Consider the following 24,221-nt stretch of genomic DNA (forward strand, 5'->3'; position numbering starts at 1 on the left):
AGAAAAGACTGTCCAGCGGTAAGGGAAATCATCGGGCACCAAGCAGAAAGGAGATTTGAAATGGAAATAAGGTTGATTTAAACAAAATATGACATTTTTGCTACCAGTGGGCTGTGGTCTGAGATGTTTACCTTCTCATGTGGGTGAGGTCACAGGCAGAGGCAAGCTGCTTTTTAGATTGTTCCAGACTCACAATGATCTCCAGGAGGCAGTCAAAGCTCCCCCACCTCACTTCATTCCAAAGAAAAAATGGAACCAAGCAGTTTGGGTCTTGGGATGGAATTGGGTGTGAAGGGTGCTGGGGCGAATACAGATTTCAGCTGAAGGAACAAAGGCATCAATAGAACTGGTGCACCCGGACAACCCCTTTCATTGTTCCTCTTCTCACAGAATCACAAGCTCTGAGTGACTATAAGGAGATGGCATCCACAGACAAACTCTTCTTCCCGCCCTTTCAGCCCGGAGGCCTGGAAAACAATCCCCAATATTGCAGATGCTGAGAGCGGCTTAGACAGGGCTGGCCTCGGGCCTCACTGCGAAACTGGGTCTCTCTTGTTTGGACACTTCATGGGGTCAAAAGGTGAGGCAGGCAGGTAGATGCCTCCAGTAGAGAAGACAGGCGTCTGGTATTTCACTGAACAGGACTTTTGGGCCGAGAACAAAAATACAGGCTAGAAATTATTTTGTCTTAAAAATTTCTTGCTTCTAGCTCTACTTATAATAACTAAGGTATGGAAACAACCAAGTGTCCCCACACAGATGAGTGGCTCAAGAAGATGTGGTGATTATACACAGTGGGATACTACTAGTAATCAAAAAAGATAAAGTCATACTGTTTGTGGCAACATGGGTGGAGCCGGAAGGGATTATGCTAAGCGAAATAAGTCAGAAGACAAAAGGTAACTATTAAATGGATTTACTTATATGTGGAATATAAAGGAAATGAACAAAAGGACAGGAAAAAGATAAGATCTGAGGCAAACAGCAGGGGAGGGATAGAGAGGGAGGGGGTCAAAATAGGAGGGCAGAGCACAGAGGACTGTGGTGATGGGTCATGGGTGCTATGGAGGTGAAAGAAGTATAGGGCCTGCACCTGAGGGGGGAAATCAAACACTATCCAAAAATGAACAATGCAAGCAAGAAAATAAATAAAGAAAAAATTCTTTCTTCTATAGTGAGGCTCTCTGAGATGGGACTTTGATACTGCTACCTGTTGGTGGTTGATTGTAGGGACAAACTGGCCACCTGAATATGAACAGAAAATTGGGTTTCTCTGTCCCTAAAGACAGAAGCTGAATCTGTCTTTGGAACAGATGTTTTCTTATTTCTGGGGTTTCTCTTTAGAAACTCTGTGTGACTCAGATGTAAATCAAGTACCTCCTCTGTCCTGACCTTGCTGTAGCTCCTCTATATACAAAGAATTTAGTTTAGACTGGGGTGTTAAGAGTAGAAAGTCTTCATTATTGATTAAATAATTCTGGAACAGACATTTAATTGGAAACTAGTTAAAAGAGAAACGGGTTTTATTTTATTTTATTTTATATATATTTTATATCATTCTTCATTTTTGTACAATGAATGCTTTCTTCTTTCAGGTGTGGTCCACATGAGATTCCCACCACCAATTCACCCATGTCCCATCACATCATCCCTTGTGGTCTTCCCACCCCTGTCCTGATCCTTCTCCCTCCTCCTCCCCTGCAGAATGTCTCTAATTTATAGTTCCCTGTTGATTTTGATTTTTAATTTATTATAATTACTTTTTACCCCCGATCCCGTATTTGTTTCCTCCTATGAGTGAAACCATCTGGTATTTTTCTTTTTCTTTCTGGCTTATTTCACTGAGCATGATCCCTTCCAGCTCCATCCATGTTGTTGTGAATGACATGAATTTATCTTTTTTGATTGCCCAGTAATATTCCATTGTGTGTGTGTGTGTGTGTGTGTGTGTGTATCTCTCATATCTTCTTGATCTAGTTATCTATTTGGGGGCATTTGAACTGTTTCCATAGCTTACCTATTGTAAAAAGTGCTGCAATAAACATAGGGGTACAGGTATCCTTTTGATTTAATCTTTTTGTGTCCTTTGGGTAGATTCCTGGGTGTGGAATTGCTGGATGTATAGAAGCTCCATTTGTAGTAGTTTGAGGAACCTCCACACAGCTTTCCATAGTGATTGGACCAGTTTGCATTCCCACCAGCAGTGCAATAGAGTTCCTTTTTCAAAGAGAAACAGTTTTTTTTTTTTTTTCCTAGAGGCATGTTTTATTTATTTATTTGTTTGTTTGTTTGTTTTCTTTATACATGCACTGGGTACAGTCAGAAGCACAGGAGGGTGAGAGAATTCACCAGAGCCAGAGCGGGGAGCAGAGCAGGCAGAAGGACCGAAGTACACTGCTGAGGGGAGCAGCGGGCGGCAGGAGAGGTCTGCGCGCCATGTGGGACCCTCCTCAGGTGGCAGGGGAGCAGCCGGGGATCGAACTGACGCTGCAGAGGCTGCGGGCAGCTTCGCAACCCAGCGCTCAACCGCTGCGCCACCGGGGAGGCCCGAATCATTTATTTTAGAAAAGAGTTCAAAATATTTGTAAGTAGAACTGCATCCTTCGCTTTATAGTCTAATTTTATTGCCAACCCCCCAAGGGTGGCCAACCTCTAGAAACAATCTAAGCACCCAAGGACAGATACATGGACTAAGATGTGGTCTATATGCACAAATGGAATACTACTGAGCTATAAAAAGAGATGAAGTCTTGCCATTTGCTACAACATGGAAGAAACTGAAGGGAATTATGCTAAGAGAAATACCAGAAGGAGAAAGACAAAAACCGGATGATTTCACTCACTTAAGGAATATAGAGAAGAAAAACAAGGGAACAGGTAAAATCAAACCAAAACAAACCAGAGACATCTGACTGTAGAATTGAAGCTACTAAGATGGGGCAGGGAAGGTGGGGAATAAGTGCTGGGGATATTTAGTGGAATCAAGGACAATGGCGCCTTGGTGAGGATGTGGTGTGATAGCAGGCGTCTGAGAGGTGAGAATCTATATCTCTGAATCATATACAATGTTGTATGCCTACATTACTTCAAGAAAAAGTAATGCAATTCTCAATGAATAAAAGGAAGGAAAGAAAGGAGGAAGGAAGCTGAATTTCTCTCTGAAGGGTCTTCCAGCTTGTTCTCATTTGAAGTTCTAACTTTTCCCTCTGCCCAGTTGCTTATATCTCCCACCTGTCTCTGTTGTTCTGCTGTCCATTCCCCACAGATTCTCTCCTGGGGGTCCCACTGCTCCTCCAAAAGTTCCTCTTCAACCTGGAAGCAATTCCAGGGCCCTCCCATGGGGATCCTCAAGTCTGAGGGAAACAGGCTTGGAAACCGGCTTACTGCCCCCTTAATGTCATCTGAAAGACATTTTCTCTCCAGTTTCTGCCTCTGTTGGCATCTGATTTCTGAAAGTCACCTAATTGTTGGAAAATGGTCTCAGGCCACCTCCTTTGCACGAACATCTGTCTCACTCTGAAAAATGGAAAAAAATGGCATTAATCTTAATGGCTTTAAATGAAACTACAACAGAAAGGCCCCTTCTTACCATCCTTTTATAACAACAAATACAAAAACAATAACAGTTGCCCTCCCTTTCCATTACTGTAAAACAGTGACCATCACTTCATTCAATCCTTAGAACAGCCTCATAATGTAGGTACCCTCATTATGCACATCTTGGAGGTGAAGTAATTGACATTTGCAAAGTGAGTTTGCAGCACGTCACAGGTGGCAAAGAGCAGAGATTCATGCTTGTATCTCTCTCACCATAAAGGATTTTGGAATTTAGAACTTTGACTATTGGGAGACTCTACTCATGATAACTGCAGGGGCCAATTAACTGCACTCTTCTCCACTGCAGATTTGGAGCCAGTTGAGGTGTCAAAACATCAGTTTGATTGCTGTGTTAGAGAATATAACTGAACATATAAACTTGCAAACAAGACTTCCTACTCTTTCTCCTGAGTTGACTTTGTTCTCCCTTCTTCCAGTCGCCAGCCAGAGACCCATTTTAGGAGTAGAGTGCACCCTAGGGCTCTTGTACTGTGGGGAGGCAGGACCTCCTCTGGGGTTAAGGATCCCTCCCATTTTCTTCCAATACAGAAAGATATTGCTCTGAGATAAGAGAAGGAGCCGGTGGTTAGCATGCTAAGCCACGGAGTGGAGGGTACTTGGAAAGGAAGAATCTAAGGCCAGAGAAGAGTCCTAGAGACACAGTAATTTGGGGGGAGAGAGGAATTTAGACTTGTTCATACATTTTTCAGATATGTGCCAAGTGAGAAGTTAAGGGATGTCCTTGTCAGTTGAGGAAATTCTAGATCTTTTCTCTGCTTGTGAGACATACAGGATGGTTCAAGGGCCATCCCACAATATTCCTATTCCCTCCCCGCTGCATCTTGCCTTTTGGTGTGAGAATGTAGTACCAGGCATATGGACTTGGAGCATTTGAGTCCATGTTCATGAAAGCACCCAGAGATTGGACACAGGCCTCATCAGCACCAAGTGTCCAGCGAAGCTACAGTGACCACCCTGCACCCACCCATACATGCTTTCTATGGCTGCTGCCACAAATTACACAGACATAGTGAGTTAGACAACACAGATTAATTATATTAATAGTTCCTGAGGTCAGAAATCCGAAGTGAGTCTTACTTGGCTAAAATCAAGGTGTCATTAGCAGCTGTGTTCCTTTCTAGACACTCTTATTACCTATTCAGCTTCTAGAGGCTGCCCATAATACTTGTTTCGTGGCCAGCAATGGTCAGTCAAGGCTTTCCACATCACCTGACAAGAATTTTTCTTCCTCTTCCATCTTTGAAGGAACCTGTGATTATACTGGGCTCACCCGATAATCCTGGATTATCTCCCTATTTTAAGGTCAGTTAATTAGCATATTTAATCCCATCAGCGGCCTTAATTCTCCCTTACCATGTAAGGTAACCTAATCACAGGCTCGAGGGATCTATTTGTGAGGTCATTATTCTAACTAGCACACACCTCTCAATCTTGCCAGGCATGTGTGTGCACACACGTGTACACATACAAAATCCTCCCAAAGGGGAAATCTGACCAATGAGCTTACTCATATATAGTGACTTCTACATGTTTTATATACCGTCACGTCACGTTTTATGTATCTTCTAATTAAGGCTGGTTTTTACTTTTTACACCTCAGAGATTCACTGCTTGCTGATTTTTAATCTTATATAAAATTGGAAATGCTTTACCCCAGTTAGGAACAGCGTGTTGTGTTCAGATGTGATCTCTGCTGGTTATTTATTTAGTTCAGCGGTCGTAGCAGAACGGAGCCCTTTCAGGCCTGTGTGCTCCCGGAGGTGTGCTTGGGGGCTTCAACCCAACCTCCCAGACACATCTGCGCGCTTTCAGAGCTGCTCCTATCCGTGGAAGTGTTAACTGCATGATTAAAGATCATGAGAAGAAAGAAATATTTTATATTTTAAAAACCCCACAGTTATCAATCTTTATTATAAAAAACATATGTGCCTCGCCTTCTGTAATAGACGTGTTCCTCACTGGATATATGTAAATCAAATTCTTTATAAATAGAGTCATATTTTAAATGCACTAGGGGAGCTGGCTATTTAAAGGGATCCTGCTGTGAATCTTTTTGTCAAGCCAAGAGACTGTTTGTGATGCTAATTTTCACCCCTTAATTTGTCTGTTTTGTAGGTTCAAATTTTCATAAAATCCCCCCAAATCATAAACCAAAGCCAGGCACACCTGTATCCTATATTTCAAGGGTATCTTTTTCATAAGAGCTCAAAGAGCTGTCAGGTGGATTGTCTCATTTATCTTCCCAACATTCTTCCAAAGGAGTTTGGGCGGTCATTATTATCCTCAAAGGAGGCATAACTGTCTCCCAAACAGCCACTGCGTTGCAGGGGGCCCTATGAAAGGAGAGGCGTGCTCTGCTGAGAGCGATTCATTTTCCAATTAACAATAAGCTCTGTCCTGGGAGGAGTGCTTTGGGAGGTGTTCTTTAGAGCCCAGAATGTTCTTTTTGCTACTCTTTGTCACTACTGTCCACAGAGAGAAACCAAGGAAAAGAGAAATTAACTGCCACCCATTGTTTTAAAGGCTTACTAAATGCCCATTCTGCTCACGGGCTGGTGTTGGAATTGGGTGGAGAGAATGACAAGACAGGCACGGCAGGGAGCTCAAGCTTGCCATCTAGTGGCGGCGATGGGTAGTGACATGCCTAGTATGCAACATTAGGAAACACCCTCATGTCTACAATTTTCTTCTCCCAAGAATTTTATAAATATGACCTCGCTCAGTCCTTACAGCACTATAGAAAGGTAAGCTTTGGTTTTACTTTTTTTTAGCACATGGAAACCTGGAGAAAAGTGGTTTTCCATCAGTCACATAGCAGGTAATTGACAAACGATGGCTCAGGTCCAAGTCTGTCTCAGTCCAAAATCATGTGCTTCACATGTCACTATTACTGAACACAGGCCCATGCATGGGCTTTGTGGATACAGTGGTGGAAACTGTAGTTTTTGAATCTTAGAATCAAAGACACTGACCTCGAGAGATGCTGTTTGAACCAGGCTTGAATGAGAAGGATTTCCATAGAGCATTAGGAAAAGAAAACGGGCAAATGCATGAAAGTATAAGTGAGTGGTCTTCTTGCCCATGTTACGAGAGAGCTGTAGTGGTTAAATAAATATGAAAGGGGAGATAGGGACATATCATAGAAGGTCTTGGGTGCTTCATTACAGGAGCTGAAAATCCTTCCTGTGGTGTTAGAAAGCCACTGAGACAGGAAACAAATTCTCCCTGGAAGACAATTCTCTCATGAGGGTGAAGAATGAGTTTGAATCAGAAGATGAGGTCTTGATGTTTAAAATTAGATACTATTTTCTCCTCCAAGGGAAAGAAAACAAAACCTTGGGGACCCTGCCCAAACCACTGGTGAAAAAGGGGGCACTCAGAACTGGGAGTGCTATTTACTGACTCATAAACTAGTCCTTTTACCCCCTTATTCAACAAAATGGCTGGACCCTTGAATAAGAGAAAGGAGGAAAGGCAGGTCATGACGAAAGCCACCTCTGGCTTGTCTCCCAGCAGGGCCAGGCACAGAGAAGTGGGCGTTGGTCTCTTTCTCTTCACCCTCTGAGATCTTCACAGATGCCATGGATGGGCTGTGCCCCCAAAACGTAGCTTAAGCCTTTATCCATCCAGGCATCTGTGATTCATCCTCACCACCTAAACCACACAGCAGCCAACTGGGCTCAGTGTGCAGGGAGAGCATGTGAGGTGACTATAATCACACTGAACTTTACCTCTTCTTCTAATTCACAAGTGCAGAGTAGTGAGTCCAGCCTTCCCAGAGTGGGAGGCCACAGCTGAATTTTTAGTGTATACAAAGCCTGAAACCAAAGGAATAGCTCTGCCTGTGGGAGCTCAGCACCCCCAAGCAGGGAAGGGTGGCCCAGTCTAACAGACTTACCCAAGTGGAGTCCCAAGGCTTTGAGCTGCAGAACCAGAGTAAGAGAAGATGGTGGGGTCCGAGACACTCGAAAAGCCCCAGGTCTCCTTTATTCACCCCTACCCACACACCAACATTTACCAAGCTTTAAATATCTACCCTTCAAAGCAACTAGCCAGGTCATGAAGGAGGAAGAGAAGTGGAATAGGCGTGTGTTTTCTCTTGGTTTCTATTGTTTGGCCTGCAGCATGATTCTTACATTTGTTTAAGAGCTTGGGGATCCTGGAAGAAAGGAAACCTAAGTGTAAAAGCCATTATAATCATATTGTTATTAGCAGTAGTGGGTTTGGCACGAGGCCTGGGCCACACGGACTCCAGAGGCCTGAGAAACTAAATGGGAGGCTAAGTCTGACTCAGATGGGTCTGATCTGCCAGCCAGGGAGGTGCTGGGAAAGCTCCCTGCTCGGAGGTTGAAGGGTGAGTTGTACAAAGAAATGGGGAGAGAAAGGAACAAGGGGTTAACCAGATAACCAGATTCAGGGGTCTCAGGGGAGTTCAAGTGCCAGCGTGAAGCGAGTTCTCTGGGGTAGGAGGTCCCCCTTCTTGCTTGGCCACTGCTTGGGGGTGCTGAGCTTCTATTTCTTTGGCTTTAGGCCTTGTGGACACTAAAAATTCAGCTGTGGCTTCCCATCCTGGGAAGGCTGGACTCAGTAATCATGGATTTCCCTAAACCCCTCTTTGCAGAAGGCCTTGGGTAATTAGTGTGTGACTAGTCAGCCGCAGGGCAGAGTGAAGAGATACCCAGGGGAGGACAGTTGGAACCCTGGAAACCAGACTGCTGGGTGCCCAAGTCGTTTCTGGGCCAGGCCTGCTCTATGCTGTGTCTGGGAGGAGGCATAAGCTGCTTAGCGCTTTGTCCCTCCCCAGAGCAGATGGACACTTCCTGCCATGGCAGCTGCTGTATAAAAGCAAGGATTTCACCCAGAGACCTGCTAGAACCAAGAGCTCAAGGAGATGTCCTAAGACTGGCTCTAGGAAAATGAGGACTCCGATTTGACCTGCATGCACTCCTGCGAACACTGAACAGCAGACCCAAGGAACAGACAGTGATTTGTCCAAATACTGAATCTGAAACTCTGGTTATTCTTTAGACGGTAACTACCATTTGCTGACCTGGAAGTGAGATATGAAGAAATAAAGACAAGGAGGAAGCATTAAAAAAAAAACCACAAACAGCCTAAGCATGCCCTTCCTCACCAACTCCTAGTTGTCATCCTTCCCACAGGAGACCCCTGCTGAGTTACAGCCACAGCTGCAGCCCACATGGATGAGTGCCACGGCTCTGGGGTTCCACCTCTTCTGTTGCCAACCCCTGTGGGGCTGTAGAAAAGAGGCTGAAATGGACATGTGGCAAGACTTTCAAAACAAACTCTGGGTTGCCCTGCCTGTCACAGCTGTCAGAATCTATGTTGCTCAGAGCTCACTAGCTGCAGATTTGCAGTCAGACCTGCATCTGAATCTTGCCTCCTCCACTTTCTAGCTGTGTGACCGTGGGTAAGTGCCTGGACTTCTGTGAACCTTGCTATCCTCATCTATAAAATGGGGCCAATAGCAGTAGCTTCCTTAGATAAAATGAAATGACAATGCAAAGTGCTTATTAGAGCAGAACTGGCACGTAAGAAGAGCTCTGAACGCAGGTAGCAGTGTTTCAGGACAGTGCAAGGTGCCGATGGCTTGGGCTGTTTCTCTGCTGATCGCCACAGCCTGGGGGGCAGCCTACCGTGCAGGATGGGGAGCAGTTCTGCTTTCCCTTGAAGTCCCTTGCACTCTGAACTGTGTTCTGGTTTGGGCTTTCGTGTCAAGAAGAAAATGCAGTTGGCACTTATGAGAAACAGGTGGGCACTTTTGTTGAAGCCACACAGCTGGAAGAGGTCACGTGGCCACAGCTACGAATCTCAGCTGTAAAGACACTGACATGAGGACAGCCCTAGGGACTTCCAAAGTAGCTGCAGGTATTCCCACACTGCTTCAACCCAGAGCTCCACAGATACTGTAAGGCAGGGAGCAAAGAGCCCTCGCCCTCTTTTCATTCAATCCACCACAGGAAACCACTAAGAGTAACCAAGAAACATTGGGTCTGAAATGTTCCTGGTGAATGTGCTCACTCCAGGTAGCTATGTTGGCTGCGATCCTGAATTCTGTCTTGGGGATTCTAGTAGCCATTCTGAGGTCTACCCTATGTTCATTTCAAGCATAAAGTGGAAACTCACTAGCTGGAGAATTTGCAACTTGCTCCAGAACAACCCAGTAGCCCTTCTTATTGACCTATTCTCCTTTGCCCCATAGGGTATTTCAGAGAGGAATTCATCAAGAATGGAAAATCCGGGGGCCTCCCCGGTGGCGCAGCGGTTGAGCGCTGGGTTGTGAAGCTGCCCACAGCCTCTGCAGCACAGGTTCGATCCCCGGCTGCTCCCTGGCCACCGAAGGAGGGTCCCACATGGCGCGCAGACCTCTCCTGCCGCCCGCTGCTCCCCTCAGCAGTGTGCTTCGGTCCTTCTGCCTGCTCTGCTCCCCGCTCTGGCTCTGGTGAATTCTCTCACCCTCCTGCGCTTCTGACTGTACTCAGTGCTTATATAAATCAATCAATCAATCAATCTTTAAAAAAAAAAAAAGAATGGAAAAATCCTAGACTATACTGTCATGCATCACCTAGTGATGTTTTGGTGAATAATGGACTGCATCTATAACAGTGGACCCAATAAGCCTACGCCATATATAGCTAGGGGTGTAGTAGGCTATAGCAGTTAGGATTTAGTAGGTTATGGAATCTAAGTTTGTGTAACAGCTCTTTGACATTTGAACAAGGACAAAATTCTTTTACAAGGCATTTCTCATTGTTAATCCACATAGATTAACACATAACCTACATGGCCCATAATCCACGTATCCCAACACAGAAAAGAGATGGCACTGGAGCCAGAAGGAGCTGGATTCACATCCTAGCTCATAACTTCTTTGTTCTGAGAGGTCTTCAATGGGTTACTTTACCTAGCCGAGCTTCAGGTATCTCATTATAAGCTGGTTCCAGTCCGCTGGTCCTTGAACTTGAGCCTGAGTCAGAACCAGGACTTATTATGACTCAGATTGCTGATCCTACTAGAATGTCTGAGGTCTAAGAATCTGCCTTGTAACAAACTTCCAGGCGATCTGATGCTACCGATCCAGACACAGGACTACACTTACAAACCCCTGCAACTGTCAAGCTAAGGTAAAGCCCTAGTTTACTTGGTGAGATAGGAACATAGCAGACAGGGCATCAGAGTCTGGTGGACTAGAATCATGAGGGCTAGGTGAACCCCTCTTCCCCTTAGCACTTGTGTCAATTCCCTCAGTTGTGAGGGTGAAATTATCTACCTTCCAAGTGGCCATTTCATAAGAGAAATCTTCAATTGCCTTAAACGTATAACATTAATTGTAAAGGATTATATATGAGGATTATTCTAAGGGTTAAAGTTCACAGTGCACAGAGAGGTTTGTAGCGTAGTGCTTGTCACAAAATAAATATTAATTAAATGGAAAAAAAAAACCCCAGTATCTAAAAATAGCCACTGACTCCATGCCAGAGATTTCTGTCTTTGTCATGCATTAAAACAAAAAAATGGTAATAAAGTTGCAACACATGAGATTCATATTCCAATCGTGGGTGGCAAGAACCTCCTTCTTCGCTTCTGATCCAATTCATTATTCAAATCCTTTTACCAGAGTGCTTCGCTGCTTAATGTGGAACCAACTGTGGATCTTGATAAGAGGAAAAGGCTGGGCTGTTTCCACTTTGCTCTTGGCAGTTCTCAGGCCTTCAGTATAACTTTCTTACAAAATGAATAGTGTTGGCTCCCAGAGAGACCAATCTAATCTCATCTTGTCCACTCTGAAGATCCGTATCAAACATTACAGACTGCCTGACTGCAGGAAGGGGCATCCAATTCCATCTGGATTTGGATCAGTGTTTAAATGATCAAGTAGGGAGCCATTAGCATGGTAGAAATAGAAAAGCAAAAATATAACTGGCCCACTTTTTAAACATTCTTCTTGTCTGAGGTTTTATTTGAAGAGCTCCCATAAGACACAAAACACAAGTGAGAAAGAGAGAAGGCAGTTTAAAGTCCATCACCTCCTTTAAAAACACATGAATGAATCAACATCCTTAATTTTCACCATTTATGGGCATGACATGCTGATCAGATAAACCATACTATGCCAAAAGATCTAATTGTTAGTCCTCTGAATAATATAAATTACTCTTAAAGGAAAAAAAAAAAAAGGCTCTAGTTACCCTTAGTTGAATGAAATGTCATGTATTTCCAGTCAACCATTTCCAGAAAGATTCTGCCCACTTCAAATGGTGAGCTCTGTTACCCAGAAAAGGTGTACTTCAGTCAGGTTTGAGAGATGCTTTAAAATATCAGTTTCTAACACATAAGACTCTGAAAACTCTACATTGTTCTTTACATCTCAACTTGGCCGTTACCAAGGAGGCACCTAGAGTCAGTAAAACAGATACAAAATAAATGTTATTGTCACAGACACTTCAAACAAATCTCTAGAGAGCCATAAGACTACCCTGTTTAGGTCAAATTCGCTCATATTTATGAAAGAAAATCAAAGTTCAAAAGCCAGATCACTGAAGACAATATGCCTTACCCTTTGCCAGATTTTGACACTAAGATGAAGCTTTTATTTGGGATAGTAGGCATAATCTTTTCTAAAAATCACAAATTAGAGGAGTTTTAACATCCTAGGTTCCTTTGATATTGTTTCTATTAAGAAATTGAACAACATAGGTAGGAAAGAAGGAAGAACAGGGAGGAGGGTGGGGGGAAGCGACCAGTCTAGAACCCTGGGATCATCACTCTTTGGATCTGCCTGACACCCAGCTTCCGGGGAAGATTGTGGAGTCTGGTGGACAATTCAGGGTGAGGAACTGCAGAACATTCTTAGAGTTCAGATTAGTTGTCATTATGTTGCTTGTTTAATGTAAGGTGAAATTTAGCAACAAAACCAAGACAAAGGGCTGATCTTGGCACTTAAAGCTCTTCCTGTTCCTTTTTGTTTTTTAAAGCATTACAGGGAGGCGACAGTGCTAGCAATCTAGTTACCAAACCTTTGAAACTCTTAAGTTGCAAAATGATTCATTTTTCCCCTCTATTTCCCTATAAATGCTTTTGGTGCAGATAAAATTTATTGTTCAAGTTCCAGATTCGAGGAAGACACTGAGCTAAGGCAGAGGCCCAAGTTGGTTGGTGTGCTTCACGAGATGCCTTTGATGTCAAGCCACAGGGCAGTAGGGAAGTTTCTGAGAGGGTCTTTGTAAATCCTAACCAGTTCTCAAAACCTGAATGAGCAGAGGCATGGACATGCCTTAAATGGGCACTTGAAATATTTTTTAAAACTTATCTATTTAGTCTTAAGATATTAGAACAAACATACCAAATCACAAAAAGAACAAAAACTTCATAAAATTTTGTTTGCTCAACTAGTTATGTTAGTTTTGTTGATAATACCTTTTGTCACTTTTGGTGTTGCTGCAGAGTGCAACAGCTGTGGTCGCCGGTAACAAGAGACATAACAAGGTTTAGGAAGGCCAGGTAACAGGTGGGGGTTGTAGGGCTAATTGAATTCTCAGGCAAATGTCCTCTGCTTACAGAATATGGATAGTTTCCTTTTTGTTGAAAGAATGCAAATCATTTTATTCCAAGTAGCCTGAGTTTATATATATATAGAGATATATATATAGAGAGAGATATATATACACACACATATATATGTTATATATACATATACATATATATATGTATATGTACCACTTGGTAGCCCATACTGTTCATATATAATAGGTGGACACAGCCCACATTTTGGAATAAGCAAGTCCAGTGTCTTGTAGAACAATGAACAGCCCCCCACATCCTTCTCAGTAAATTTATAGATGGTAACAGTAGCAAGTATCAGAATAAAGAATATTTATGCCACAGGCAGGTAAGGAGACATTAAGAGGTTGTTAGTAAAATTTGGAGCCATGAAACTATTTATAAGAATATCTTCTAAAATGTGATACAAATAGTATTCTGCAGAGTCCGAAGGGCATTTCAATTTTTCAACAATATTCCAACAGAGCCATGTAAAAGTTATCCGTTAGTAGTCGGCCAGCACATTGCACCTGTCATGTCCAACTTTTATAACAGCACTGTTCTGTCCATTTACTAAAGTCACATTGCTAAATTAAGGTCCATTTTGACTGTGTCTGTGGGTACAGAACAAATTTCCTGTTTGGAAAATTTATCACTAAAAAAAAAAGAAAAATAGACAGTTTATCACTAGGCTATTATTAATTAACCCAATATCATATAATATTAAAAGAATCAATGACTTGATCAAAACAACCACCCAATAGCTGGGAACTGGAAATCTACGCAATTGACAGTTCCTCCTTTAAGGGTGAAAAAAGCAATTAGGAGAAGTGTGCATTAGAGAAACATTACAGACACGTCTAATCCTATGCACTACAGGGCCTCCCTGGTGGTGCAAGGGGTTAAGTCTCAGCACCTTAAACCTATCCACAGCCACTGCAGCCTCAGTTCGATCCCCAGCCAGGGAGCTGACCCACATGGCACAGCTCCCCGCAGCAGTGTATTTCATTTTCATTAGATCCTCCTGTTCTGCTCCCCACTCTGTCTCTGGTGAATCCTCTCACCCCCCCCCCCCCCACCACACACACACCTCTGGCCTGTACCCCAGTTCTTATATGCATAAAAAAATCTTTTTAAAAAATCAACTACACACTACAAATTAATGAAATTAACTTTTTGCTTTTGCTTTTCCCTTTTTTAAGTTGGCTGCCTTGCCCTCATTTCCTTTAAAGTGTGTATCCTATGTATCCCTTGTAAATTTTTATCTAAAAATGTAATGCCAATGATAAAAGTACAAAGCAAAAAAGCAGAAGAGGTAGAGGCATGTCTGGACAAAATACAGTCACAAATAAGCCAGAAAATCATTAGAGACCAATAAAGACATAGATCTTTCTTTTGGCAATAATATCTGAGAGTTAAGCTGGTAACACTGAATACTGTGTCCACCTGGAAAAGGTCCATCAAAAATGTCCATCAGCATCAAGGCTATGGTAGGAGAAAATATTAAGAAAGGACACCAAACCAGTTTTCCCCTTCCCACTGAGTATTTATTTGATAGCTTTTGCTTCAGGTAATCAACTGAAACACTGCAACAACAGAAAGCTGGCAGAATGTTAAGGAAAAGGAGTGATTATCTAGCAGACAGATGTGACAAAATTGTTTCAAGTTGGAAACAGTAAAGCATAAATGTATCAACTGAATGGAGAAGAGAGGGAGAAGAGAAAGCAGAGGAAGGAGTGAGCACCTTCCAACATGGACTGTGAGTGGAAAAAAGGCACTGTTTAGCTGTTTGTGTATTCACAAAATAAAGCCAAAATACACAATCCATGTTTCGTAAAATTACATTCGACACTGGTTTACAGACGCTCACCTATCTGATTCGTAACAGAAAGGCTGTCTGAAAAAAATCAGATAGATAGCACCAGTGTGTCTACATCACAGGTTGACAAGCAGTGCTTTTTGAAAGAGATCACTGCCATCAGGGTCCTTTTAAAAACAGTACTGCAAAGGTCACAGAGCTGCATGAACTAAAATTATGGGACAAATCTGACTAACTGATCGCCCATTTCAATCTCTAAAATTTCCACCCCAGGAAATCAGAAAGTAAGCTCCACTTCAGAGGAGCTGATTTGGCAGTGCATTTTTCACAGAGTTGCTTTTCCCCTCAAAAGGCTGCCTGACTGAGCAGCAGTTCCACTGACAACAACTTTGCACAGGATGAATGGATGTAAAAATTTAACCACAATTGCCCTGCTTCCTCTCAAAATAAATAGCACTAATTTATGAAGACGCAAATTTTCAAATCATAAAGTAGAAGCACCTGGGCCTATTAAAAACAAACTTCATGAAAGGTTACAGTACCGGGTGCTTCTCATAATAAAGGATTCTGGGGCCATAGGTGTGTTTGAGAATGATCAATGGGAAAACCCAGATAGATGGTTTACACAGATGCGCTCTATGTAGAATTTGAATATAAATTCAAATACCAGCTATGCATTTGGGAACCAGCCTTTAGTTAAATTCTCTAGTGCTTTTAGAAATTTTCTTTTTTATTAGAAAAAGAAGAGACTCATTGTCTACAAACTATTTTCTTTCTAACTATGCAAATACAATGAGCAAATCATCTGCAATATCAAAATACTGTTTGTAAATCACTGATGGCACTAACAACTTTAGGAATTTCCAAATAGGACAGAAATTGAGAGAGCAACAAGAGATTTCAAATTATAGTCATTAGCTGAATTTCAAGAATCAAAAATAACATTTAAAGATTAAAAGTCAGTAAGTTTAAGTTCTCTGATTTTCAATATTTGAAATCCAACCATCAGGAATCCAGAAGCACCCGATATGTTCAAAGTTGCACAAATTAGTATGGAAGATGAAAAAGTAATCCCCATGCAATATTTAAGCATTGCTCTGAGATATATTTAAGTGATACTTTACAGAATAAAGCTGGGTAAAACAAAAATATAACCTCCCCATTACATTTTAAAACAGTCACAATAATTTATCAACAGTTGCCATTTCACAGCAATTAGAAAACAGTTGATACAAGTTGAACAAAAAGGTACTTTTTCCTCTCAGGAAATAACATATATAGATATATATAGATATATATACACACACACATACACACATAACATTATCTTTTAAAATTCAGTGGTTAATCTGCTTTTGTATTATAAAAAAAATTCCCTATGATCAAAATACTGAAAAAGCACAAAGGCTGAAAAAAAGAAAATCACATTTGCCACTTTAAAAAAATACATTATTGTCTCAGTGGTTCTATTTATTTCATTGATTATAAAGTTAGCTACTATAAGGATGCTGCACTTGTCAGAATCCTAGGACTACATTGGACCAGATGGACTTAAATCCAACTCTTTATTGGTCTCCAGGAATGATATGTCTAAACCACCCTTAAAAAAAATGACAGAATAAATGCCCTTCTTCTGAACGGTTAAATGGGGAAGAAAACATGCCACCTGGAAGCAATCTAAGTCATAAAGGTTTATGAATCTGTGGGAGACACCACCTGAATTAGAAAGCTATCCTTTGGCTCGAAGTTAGGAGCTTTTGGAAGTATATGAACTCTTTTTGGCCTCTCTAGTAAGGATTCAAAAATGATTTCTCCATAAATCATGATTTCTCTGTTACAGGGTTTGGTAAACTACAACCCATAGTCCATATCGTGAATGTCATCTGTTTTCTTAACAAGGTTTCACTGGAACACAACCATCCGTGCGCCTTCTCTTATGAAGTGACCACGGATGCTTTTGTGCTGACGGCAGAGCTGGATAGTTGTGGCAGAGACAGTGTGACCCACAACATCTAAAACATTTGCCCTCTGGTCCTTTATAGGAAAATTCTACTGACCCCTTGATCTAGTGCACTACATGGCATTCTACTCAAAAAGTTAATGCACCTCAAGATTTTAGCATGGACTCCAAAAATAACCTCTTACTGAAGACTGGGGACCCTTGGCAGATAAATGTCAGATGTCCTCCACCTTGAAGTGCAATTTACTTTTGGGGAAAGAAATGATTTGCATACATTTTCAACAAATATCTGTAAAAGTGAGTATCAGTGGAGGGAGGAAGGGAGGAAGAGAGAGGGGAGAGGAAAGTCAAATAAGTAAAGCACACCTGTCTGATTCTGATTATCTAGTCTGATGGGGGATGCTAAAATGATTTTGTCAATTTGCTGTAGCTTTGCTTTAAATTTATTTATGACACCTTTTGATTAATGCTTCCTCCTTGCCTCTCATATAATTAATAACTTTTAAAGAAACCTGCCTAAAATGCTTAGTTTGGCAAAAACTTTTTCAAGAATATTTAAACTAAACATATTAAAGATTATTATTTAATAGAAAACATTTCCAAAATTCTTTGTTAGCCTAAGAAGGGAAAGAATGCACAGGGCATTAAACAGTAAAATATACCTTAAAAACTAGAAGTACAAAACAGTCAACATTTCGGAATATGATGTAAAATAAAATGAGAAAAATTTCCAAATTTGAAGAGCAAATGTTCCCCTGCCTCGAGTTGCTAATGAAGTCTTTTTCAAGCAGGGAACCCCTGCACTCAAGCAGCTGCTTGTGAATTATCAAGAGTTCACAGGTGTTTCATATTTCAATAGCTGTTGAAACATGGAAGATAAAACACTGAGAAGATATTTATCAAACAAAATTTATATCAAGATGAACTTTTTCATCAACCAGCTTATAGGTGGACTTTTCCCTTTCTCTGTTAAAAAAAATGAATGGTATGAAACTATATGTTAAAGATGTGTCCTTAATACCTTACATTTATACAGCGCTTTACAGTTTTCAAAGTGCTTTCACATGCCATCTGATTTAATCCTCACAACATCCCTGTGAGGTAGGTACAGCAGGTATTATGATCCTCATTTCAAGATGAGGACACTGAGGCAAAGTGAGGTTAAGTGACTTGCCCAAGGTCTCACAGCTGTCAAGTGGCAGGGCCAGGATGAGCTATCAAGGTTTCTGACTCCTTGTCCAGCACTCTTTCCACTATAACAACTGCCCCCAATTATGAATAATGTACTATATATCAAAATTGAAAGGCTATTGAAGGTCGTTTCAGTGATGTCTTAACAGTTAAGTTAAATGAAAAATATAAGAACAGTAGGTCTGATGGTTTTACTTCACATAAAATTGGTGCAAAACCACTTTTGTGTAATTATCTATAACCTTTTGGTCCAAATACATAAAATATGCAATATTTACAGCATTTTCCATTTTTTGTAAATGCAATGCTTTAAAACACATTATAAAGCACCTTAGTAAAAATAGTCTACAAGTAAAAGTACAGAAGAAGTAGGAAAAATCCTACCCATCCCACAGCTCACTAATGTAGTTATAATATGGATCACCGATATCCCAGTTTACAGCTTTACGAATAACCCATGGAGAAACAAATACTAAACTTGATTTTTTGATATTAATGAATGGAAGCCTTTAACTAAAACTTCAGGCAATGTCAACATTCTTGAAGTGGCTCCCCAATCCTAAATATTGGGGAAACAGGAATGAGAAATACTGATTTGATTCTTTTTACAGTATTAGTAATGCTTTAAATTGGTTTTTAACACTTATCAATTTTCTGAAAGAAAATTAAAAACGACCTACATAAATATATGGGCAATTCCAGCTACAGCAGAAACATTTCTTAGCAAACATGAACAACATTCCAATAAATTTCATGAGACGTGATTCACAAAAACAAAGCACACACGGCCAAACAGGTAATAACACTATTCAGTCGAGGTGTATAACCCAAACCTCCAGGTGAAGGTGGAAATAGCAAATGATTCATATTTATGTTAGTTAAAAAAAAAAAAATGCTTCATCAAAATCAGAAAATCAAAACTTTTTCTGAAACTATTTAGTCTTTCGATCAGACCTGTTATGTGTTTAGGTGATGTGTAGAGTTTTTCTGGGCAGGAGATTATAACTCCTACCAAAATTTAACCAGAGGGGAAAAAAAAAAAGGCTGAAACTTAAACTATTTAGACCGCCGCCATACCAGCCAGCATCTACTTTCTTGATGTTAATTGTCTGTTTCCTAACTTGGCTCAAAACAACTTGTCTTACCCACCTACCAGCAATCCAGGCTGTGGAGTGGAGAGCTAAGGTGAAGACAGGGTCAATGTATTAGTTCAAGAACCTAATATTCAGTTCACCTTGTATTCAGTTCGATTTAGGGTATATCTTTTCATAGAAAAAGTTCTGTGCGAGGATATAGAGATCTCCATCCTTTTCTCGTACGGCATGGGCTCTGATGAACTGGAACTGCTCCAATGCAAATTCATAGAACTCGTTCTCCATTTTCCAAATGTCAGATTGCTGTAGTTTTGCAATGGTTTGTTTAGTGGGGAGTTTCTTCTCTGTGGTTTTCCTAAGATGAGATTTCTTTCCTACTTACAAAAGAAAAAACGAGAGGTAAATAATTCTAAGAATACACAAAGATGAATGCTTATTTGAAGAGGCTGTTAAAGTTAATATGGCACTGTGTTGGGCAGATAACATAGTTGTTTGATATTAATATGCAGTCAGAAACAGCATCCTGGTCATACAAGAACTGTGATTTATTCCTTCCTAATGCAAATCCTTAACCTGTGAAAGCTTTAATGAGACCCCAAATAGTAAAAGTAAGGATTACCGCTCAGTAAAGTACAGGCTGTCACCTTACATGCTGTATTCTCAAATGCTTGGTGCTGACTTGTTTATTTTTAAAGATGGGATAACATATCTATTATCAAGCTTAATACTAATTTCTCATGATCTGTATTCTCACAATTATGTATTCAAAGCAAGGGGATATAGCCAGAAAGAAAAAGAAAAATACCGGATGGTCTCACTCATAGCAGGAATCTAGAAAACCTAAATAAGGGACCAGGAGAAAGAATAACTATAAAAAAGAAAAATTCAAAATCAACAAACAACTATGAGCCAGAGACACACTATGGGGGGGCGGGGGCGGGGGCGGGGAAAGGAGGGATTGGGGTCAAAATAAGGGGGTTGCAATTGTATGGGGAATATAAAAATAAAATTAACCAAAGGAAAAAAAAACCAAAACAAACAAACAAAAAAACAAAGCAAGGGGATATAAAAAGCCCAGCAAAAGCACTCTGATCATAGTATCTCACCAACCAACAGCAGAAAAACAAGACACCAGAATTGGACTGGACCAGAACAACTTCCTATCTGTAATAGTGTTGAGGCTGTTGAAACGCACTTTCAGGGGTACTATAACCCAACAGACAAACACATGATGACCATTACTACCATGACTCAGTCCCACCAAGACTCTAAATGGCAATAGGCAGGTCTAAGGGCAGAATTCTTAACACAGTCTAAATGGGTGTTTTCGAGCATTACTGAATATTACACATTTCTCAGGCTGGTTTTATCATGTCTATCTTTCTACTAGTCCTACAATGCCTTCTAATTATCATCTAATGCAGGGTTATTCATTCAAAACATATCTAATGATACCATCTGTGTGCCAGTCACTGCTCTGAAGTGGAAATAATGAGCAGAGACAGATTATATACTCTTCTTTCTGGAGCTATTTCTTGTGTGCTTTACTAAAGAAAATTCAGATCGCCTATTTTTCAAGTTGCAAACAAAGTTAAGTACAGCTTAAAAAGATACCCATCTTTTATATACCTGTACGATAGAGTTCTGTAGCGCCCCTGAAGAACCGAGGCAAAGCTGCTTCCAATAACATAATGAAATCTTCAAGCTCTTCAGTAACTCCCACCAGAAAGTATTCATTAATTAGGTTATACTTGGCTTGATCCATAGCCCACCTGCTTCCCACATTCCTAAACCAAAGAGAGTGAATTAAAAACCTAGTTGTGAAATCGGCTAAGTATTTTTGATGCCTGTGACACTGCATATTATGCAGAATATAGATAAACACATGTACATCCAAAGTCTTAATGTCCTTTTACTAACGTCCTTTGGGAGGCACACCTGCTTTTAATTTCCTTTCCTCTATCCCCCATTTCCGCTCAACTATGCAGTGCCAATTCAGCTGTAGTAAGGACACTGATGTGAACAAAGTTTAGTTTGAGGGCAGAGAGAGAGAGAGAGAGAGAGAGAGAGAGAGAGAGAGAGAGAGAGAGAGAGAGAAAGAGAGAAACACGTTACCACCATCTGATTCAGTGTGAACACCAAATATAATTTTTTTAACTACTCAAAATTAAACTGTTAATTTTAAGAGCACTCTAGTAAGATCTAAGCAATTTGTGCTTAATGTTTATCTTAATTGCAGGTTTTTCTGAAATTTCTGAGGCATTAAAAATAGGTAAAAACGGTTTTGCTAAGGATCTTTTATTTTTTACATTGTCGGCTAATAGCTGATTAAATAAACCTTAAACTATACTTTGGGGTTCTTTTTAGCACTGACATCCCTTAATCCTAACTCCAGCTCTGTTTATATGTAGTGTGATCTTGAGCTGGTGGCTTCACCCTCCTTGCTCCTTTATTCAGCCGTTAAAAAGCTAGGAGGGGGAAGAAGATGTAAATTAGCAGATTTCTAAAGCCAGTTCTGAGTCTATGGAATTTCCTCAATACGCTCAATAGAGCAACACACTATTGTTCTAAGGTAAAAGTTGGCAAATTTCTTCTATAAAGGGCCAGGGTAAATATCTAAGCACTGCAGGCCTTATCAGCTTGGTCACAATTACGTAACTGCACAATGAAAACACTCATAGACAGTAAGTGAGCAAATGGATATGATTGTGTTTCAATAAAACTTTACAAAAACAGATGATGGGCCAAGTTTGGTCTCCAGGTTGTAATTCATTGATGCCTATCCCAAGGAAATGACTAAATATTGAGAAGACATTCTTATGCTTCCAGTTCTTCTTAAAGCTATTGCTACTATTATGCAGTGATATAATCTACGAAAGAGGAATTTGAGGGTCACAATAATCCATGACAGGCATGCATCACTTAAAGATGTTTTGGTCAACTATGGAACATATATACCACACTGGTTCTTACTGTCTGTACCCTATAGTCTAGGCATACAGAAAGCTATACCCTGTATGTCAGTGTAATCACACTCTATGATGTGTGTACAGTACAGACATCTCCTGACAATGTAGTCCTCAGAATGCAGCCCCTTGTTTAGTGATTCATGACTGTGATACATCTCAAACAGTGACCAAAAGAACAAAAAGTATTCCTTTGATTTCTCATTATAGTTTTAAGGAAGATACTAACTTTGCAGGTATTTCTGTTTTTTCCTACTTTTCCAATTAAAATTATTGATTAGAAATATAAATGCCATTATTTTTAAAAACTGAAAACTCAGCAAATTCTGAGGAAATAAATTCTTTATTAAAGATCATATATCTTTTTCTACTTAATCACAACTGTAACTTTGGCTTCTCTTGAAGTCAAAATCAGTTTAACAGTAAAACCAGTTGATTAATTTATCACTAAGCCTTCCCTTGATCTAACATGAATGGCTAAAACAGTAAGCTTAGGAGAGAATGGGGTTTATGAAATAACCCCTGACTTCTAATTAAGAGCTCTACTGGAGTACAGAAAAATATATAACTCTAAAAGCAAACAAAAAATTTAAAAATCAGTTTCTCGAGAAAATATTGCAAGGATATTATATATGAAAAAAAAAATTTAATACATTTAAAGTTAACCACAAAACTAGATGTTATTTAATTACATGGCATTTTCAGTCCGGTCTTTCATTAATTTCCTAATACTATGACCTTGACTAATACATTCATGCCTATGAAAAGAGATAATAAAGAAGATTATCAAATAAAGCTAACTTTATCTCCATACCAGCATTCTGAACTGTGACCACAGAAGAATGGGATTTGAAGCCAGAGCTTCTCGGGAGCACAGTCTGAGCCGCCCTCAGCTACACATTCATCAAAGGTCTGTAACAAAGACAGAAGAGCACAGGTGAGTCATAAACCCAAGTCTTACCTATCAAGTATCTTAATGGGGTAAGTTATCAAATAAATGGTTGGGAGAGGACAGGACAAGATAGTGAATTGAAAAGGATGGGCAGATTATGAAAATAAACTTGAGATATATCAACAGAAGTTAAGCATAAATTTTACTCAAGTCTGGTTTGTGTTTATTAAGAGTTCTTCTATTATACAAACAAACCCCCACCCCAACAGTAATTTGATTTTGAAAACAAGCACTGGTTTACACTGAATTTGTGAATTTATATTTTCTATCCCCTTACCAAAGGAAATTAAATAATAACAAGGATAATGATACTCTGAAAAAAGTGTTTGACAAGAATGCAAAGTAGGACTTCATGTAAATCTTTTCATCTTTTCTCACTGAAACAAACATAAAATCATGCACAAAACAAAAAGGTCTCTTAGGAGTTGTATGCCCTCCTTTCCAATGGATCTAACTGAATTAAAGAGAAGGGGAAAAGACTTATAGGTTATGGATCTACTGAATTAATCAGCTTCACTTTATTGAGTACTTACTATCACTTATATTTTAACAGATGTATCTATTTAAAGTAAAACATTGAGAAACCGGAGAAAAACCGTGTGAGCTCTGGTTGCTGAAGTGAGACATCTACTAATAATGCTTATAACTTTTGACAAGAGAAACAGGAAAAAGTAAAAAGAGCACATGTTCTGGGTCAAGGCTCTAGAGGTGGTTTCTAGAGCCAGGTTTGACCCAATGTAAAGTAAGTCTCTATGGCCTCCAAACCACACTTTTTATAATTCATAAAATGAGATAAACTCAAAGGGCCCTTTCAACCAAAAATCTATGGAAAGAGGTCCCAAAAAATCCTTATTGGCTGTGGGTTGGAGCTACAGTAGAATGATTCTATTTATTCTGGTAACATTCAAGAGACGACAGTGAACTTTAGCCCACTTTATTTGCCCATTTCTTTTACAGATAATATTCACCATGATATAGTGAAAAGATCTATGACTTGGGTTTGAATCATGCTGAATCCAGACAGCTTAAATTTTGTTCTAATCCCCCCCCCCCCAGTTAA

At 40.2% G+C, this 24,221-nt stretch overlaps 1 protein-coding gene across 2 annotated transcripts in view; it reads right to left on the reverse strand.

Moving 5' to 3' along the window:
- Window positions 1-19,390: 19,390 nt before the first annotated feature.
- HS2ST1 (heparan sulfate 2-O-sulfotransferase 1) overlaps window positions 19,391-24,221 on the reverse strand; it is a gene marked incomplete at both ends in the record, with an annotated part of 139,828 nt that continues 134,997 nt past the window's right edge. Inside the window, 3 exons of one of the 2 annotated variants that reach the window (XM_084243612.1) lie at window positions 19,391-19,617; window positions 20,873-21,030; window positions 23,024-23,121. In XM_084243612.1, the coding sequence (XP_084099738.1) occupies window positions 19,391-19,617; window positions 20,873-21,030; window positions 23,024-23,121 (483 nt within the window). Of the gene's footprint in view, window positions 19,621-20,872; window positions 21,031-23,023; window positions 23,122-24,221 lie in introns of both variants that reach the window. The other variant, XM_084243611.1, reaches the window with a different exon arrangement.

The sequence above is a fragment of the Talpa europaea genome (assembly GCF_964194135.1).
Source record: "Talpa europaea genome assembly, chromosome: 9".
Taxonomy (NCBI): Eukaryota; Metazoa; Chordata; class Mammalia; order Eulipotyphla; family Talpidae; genus Talpa; species Talpa europaea.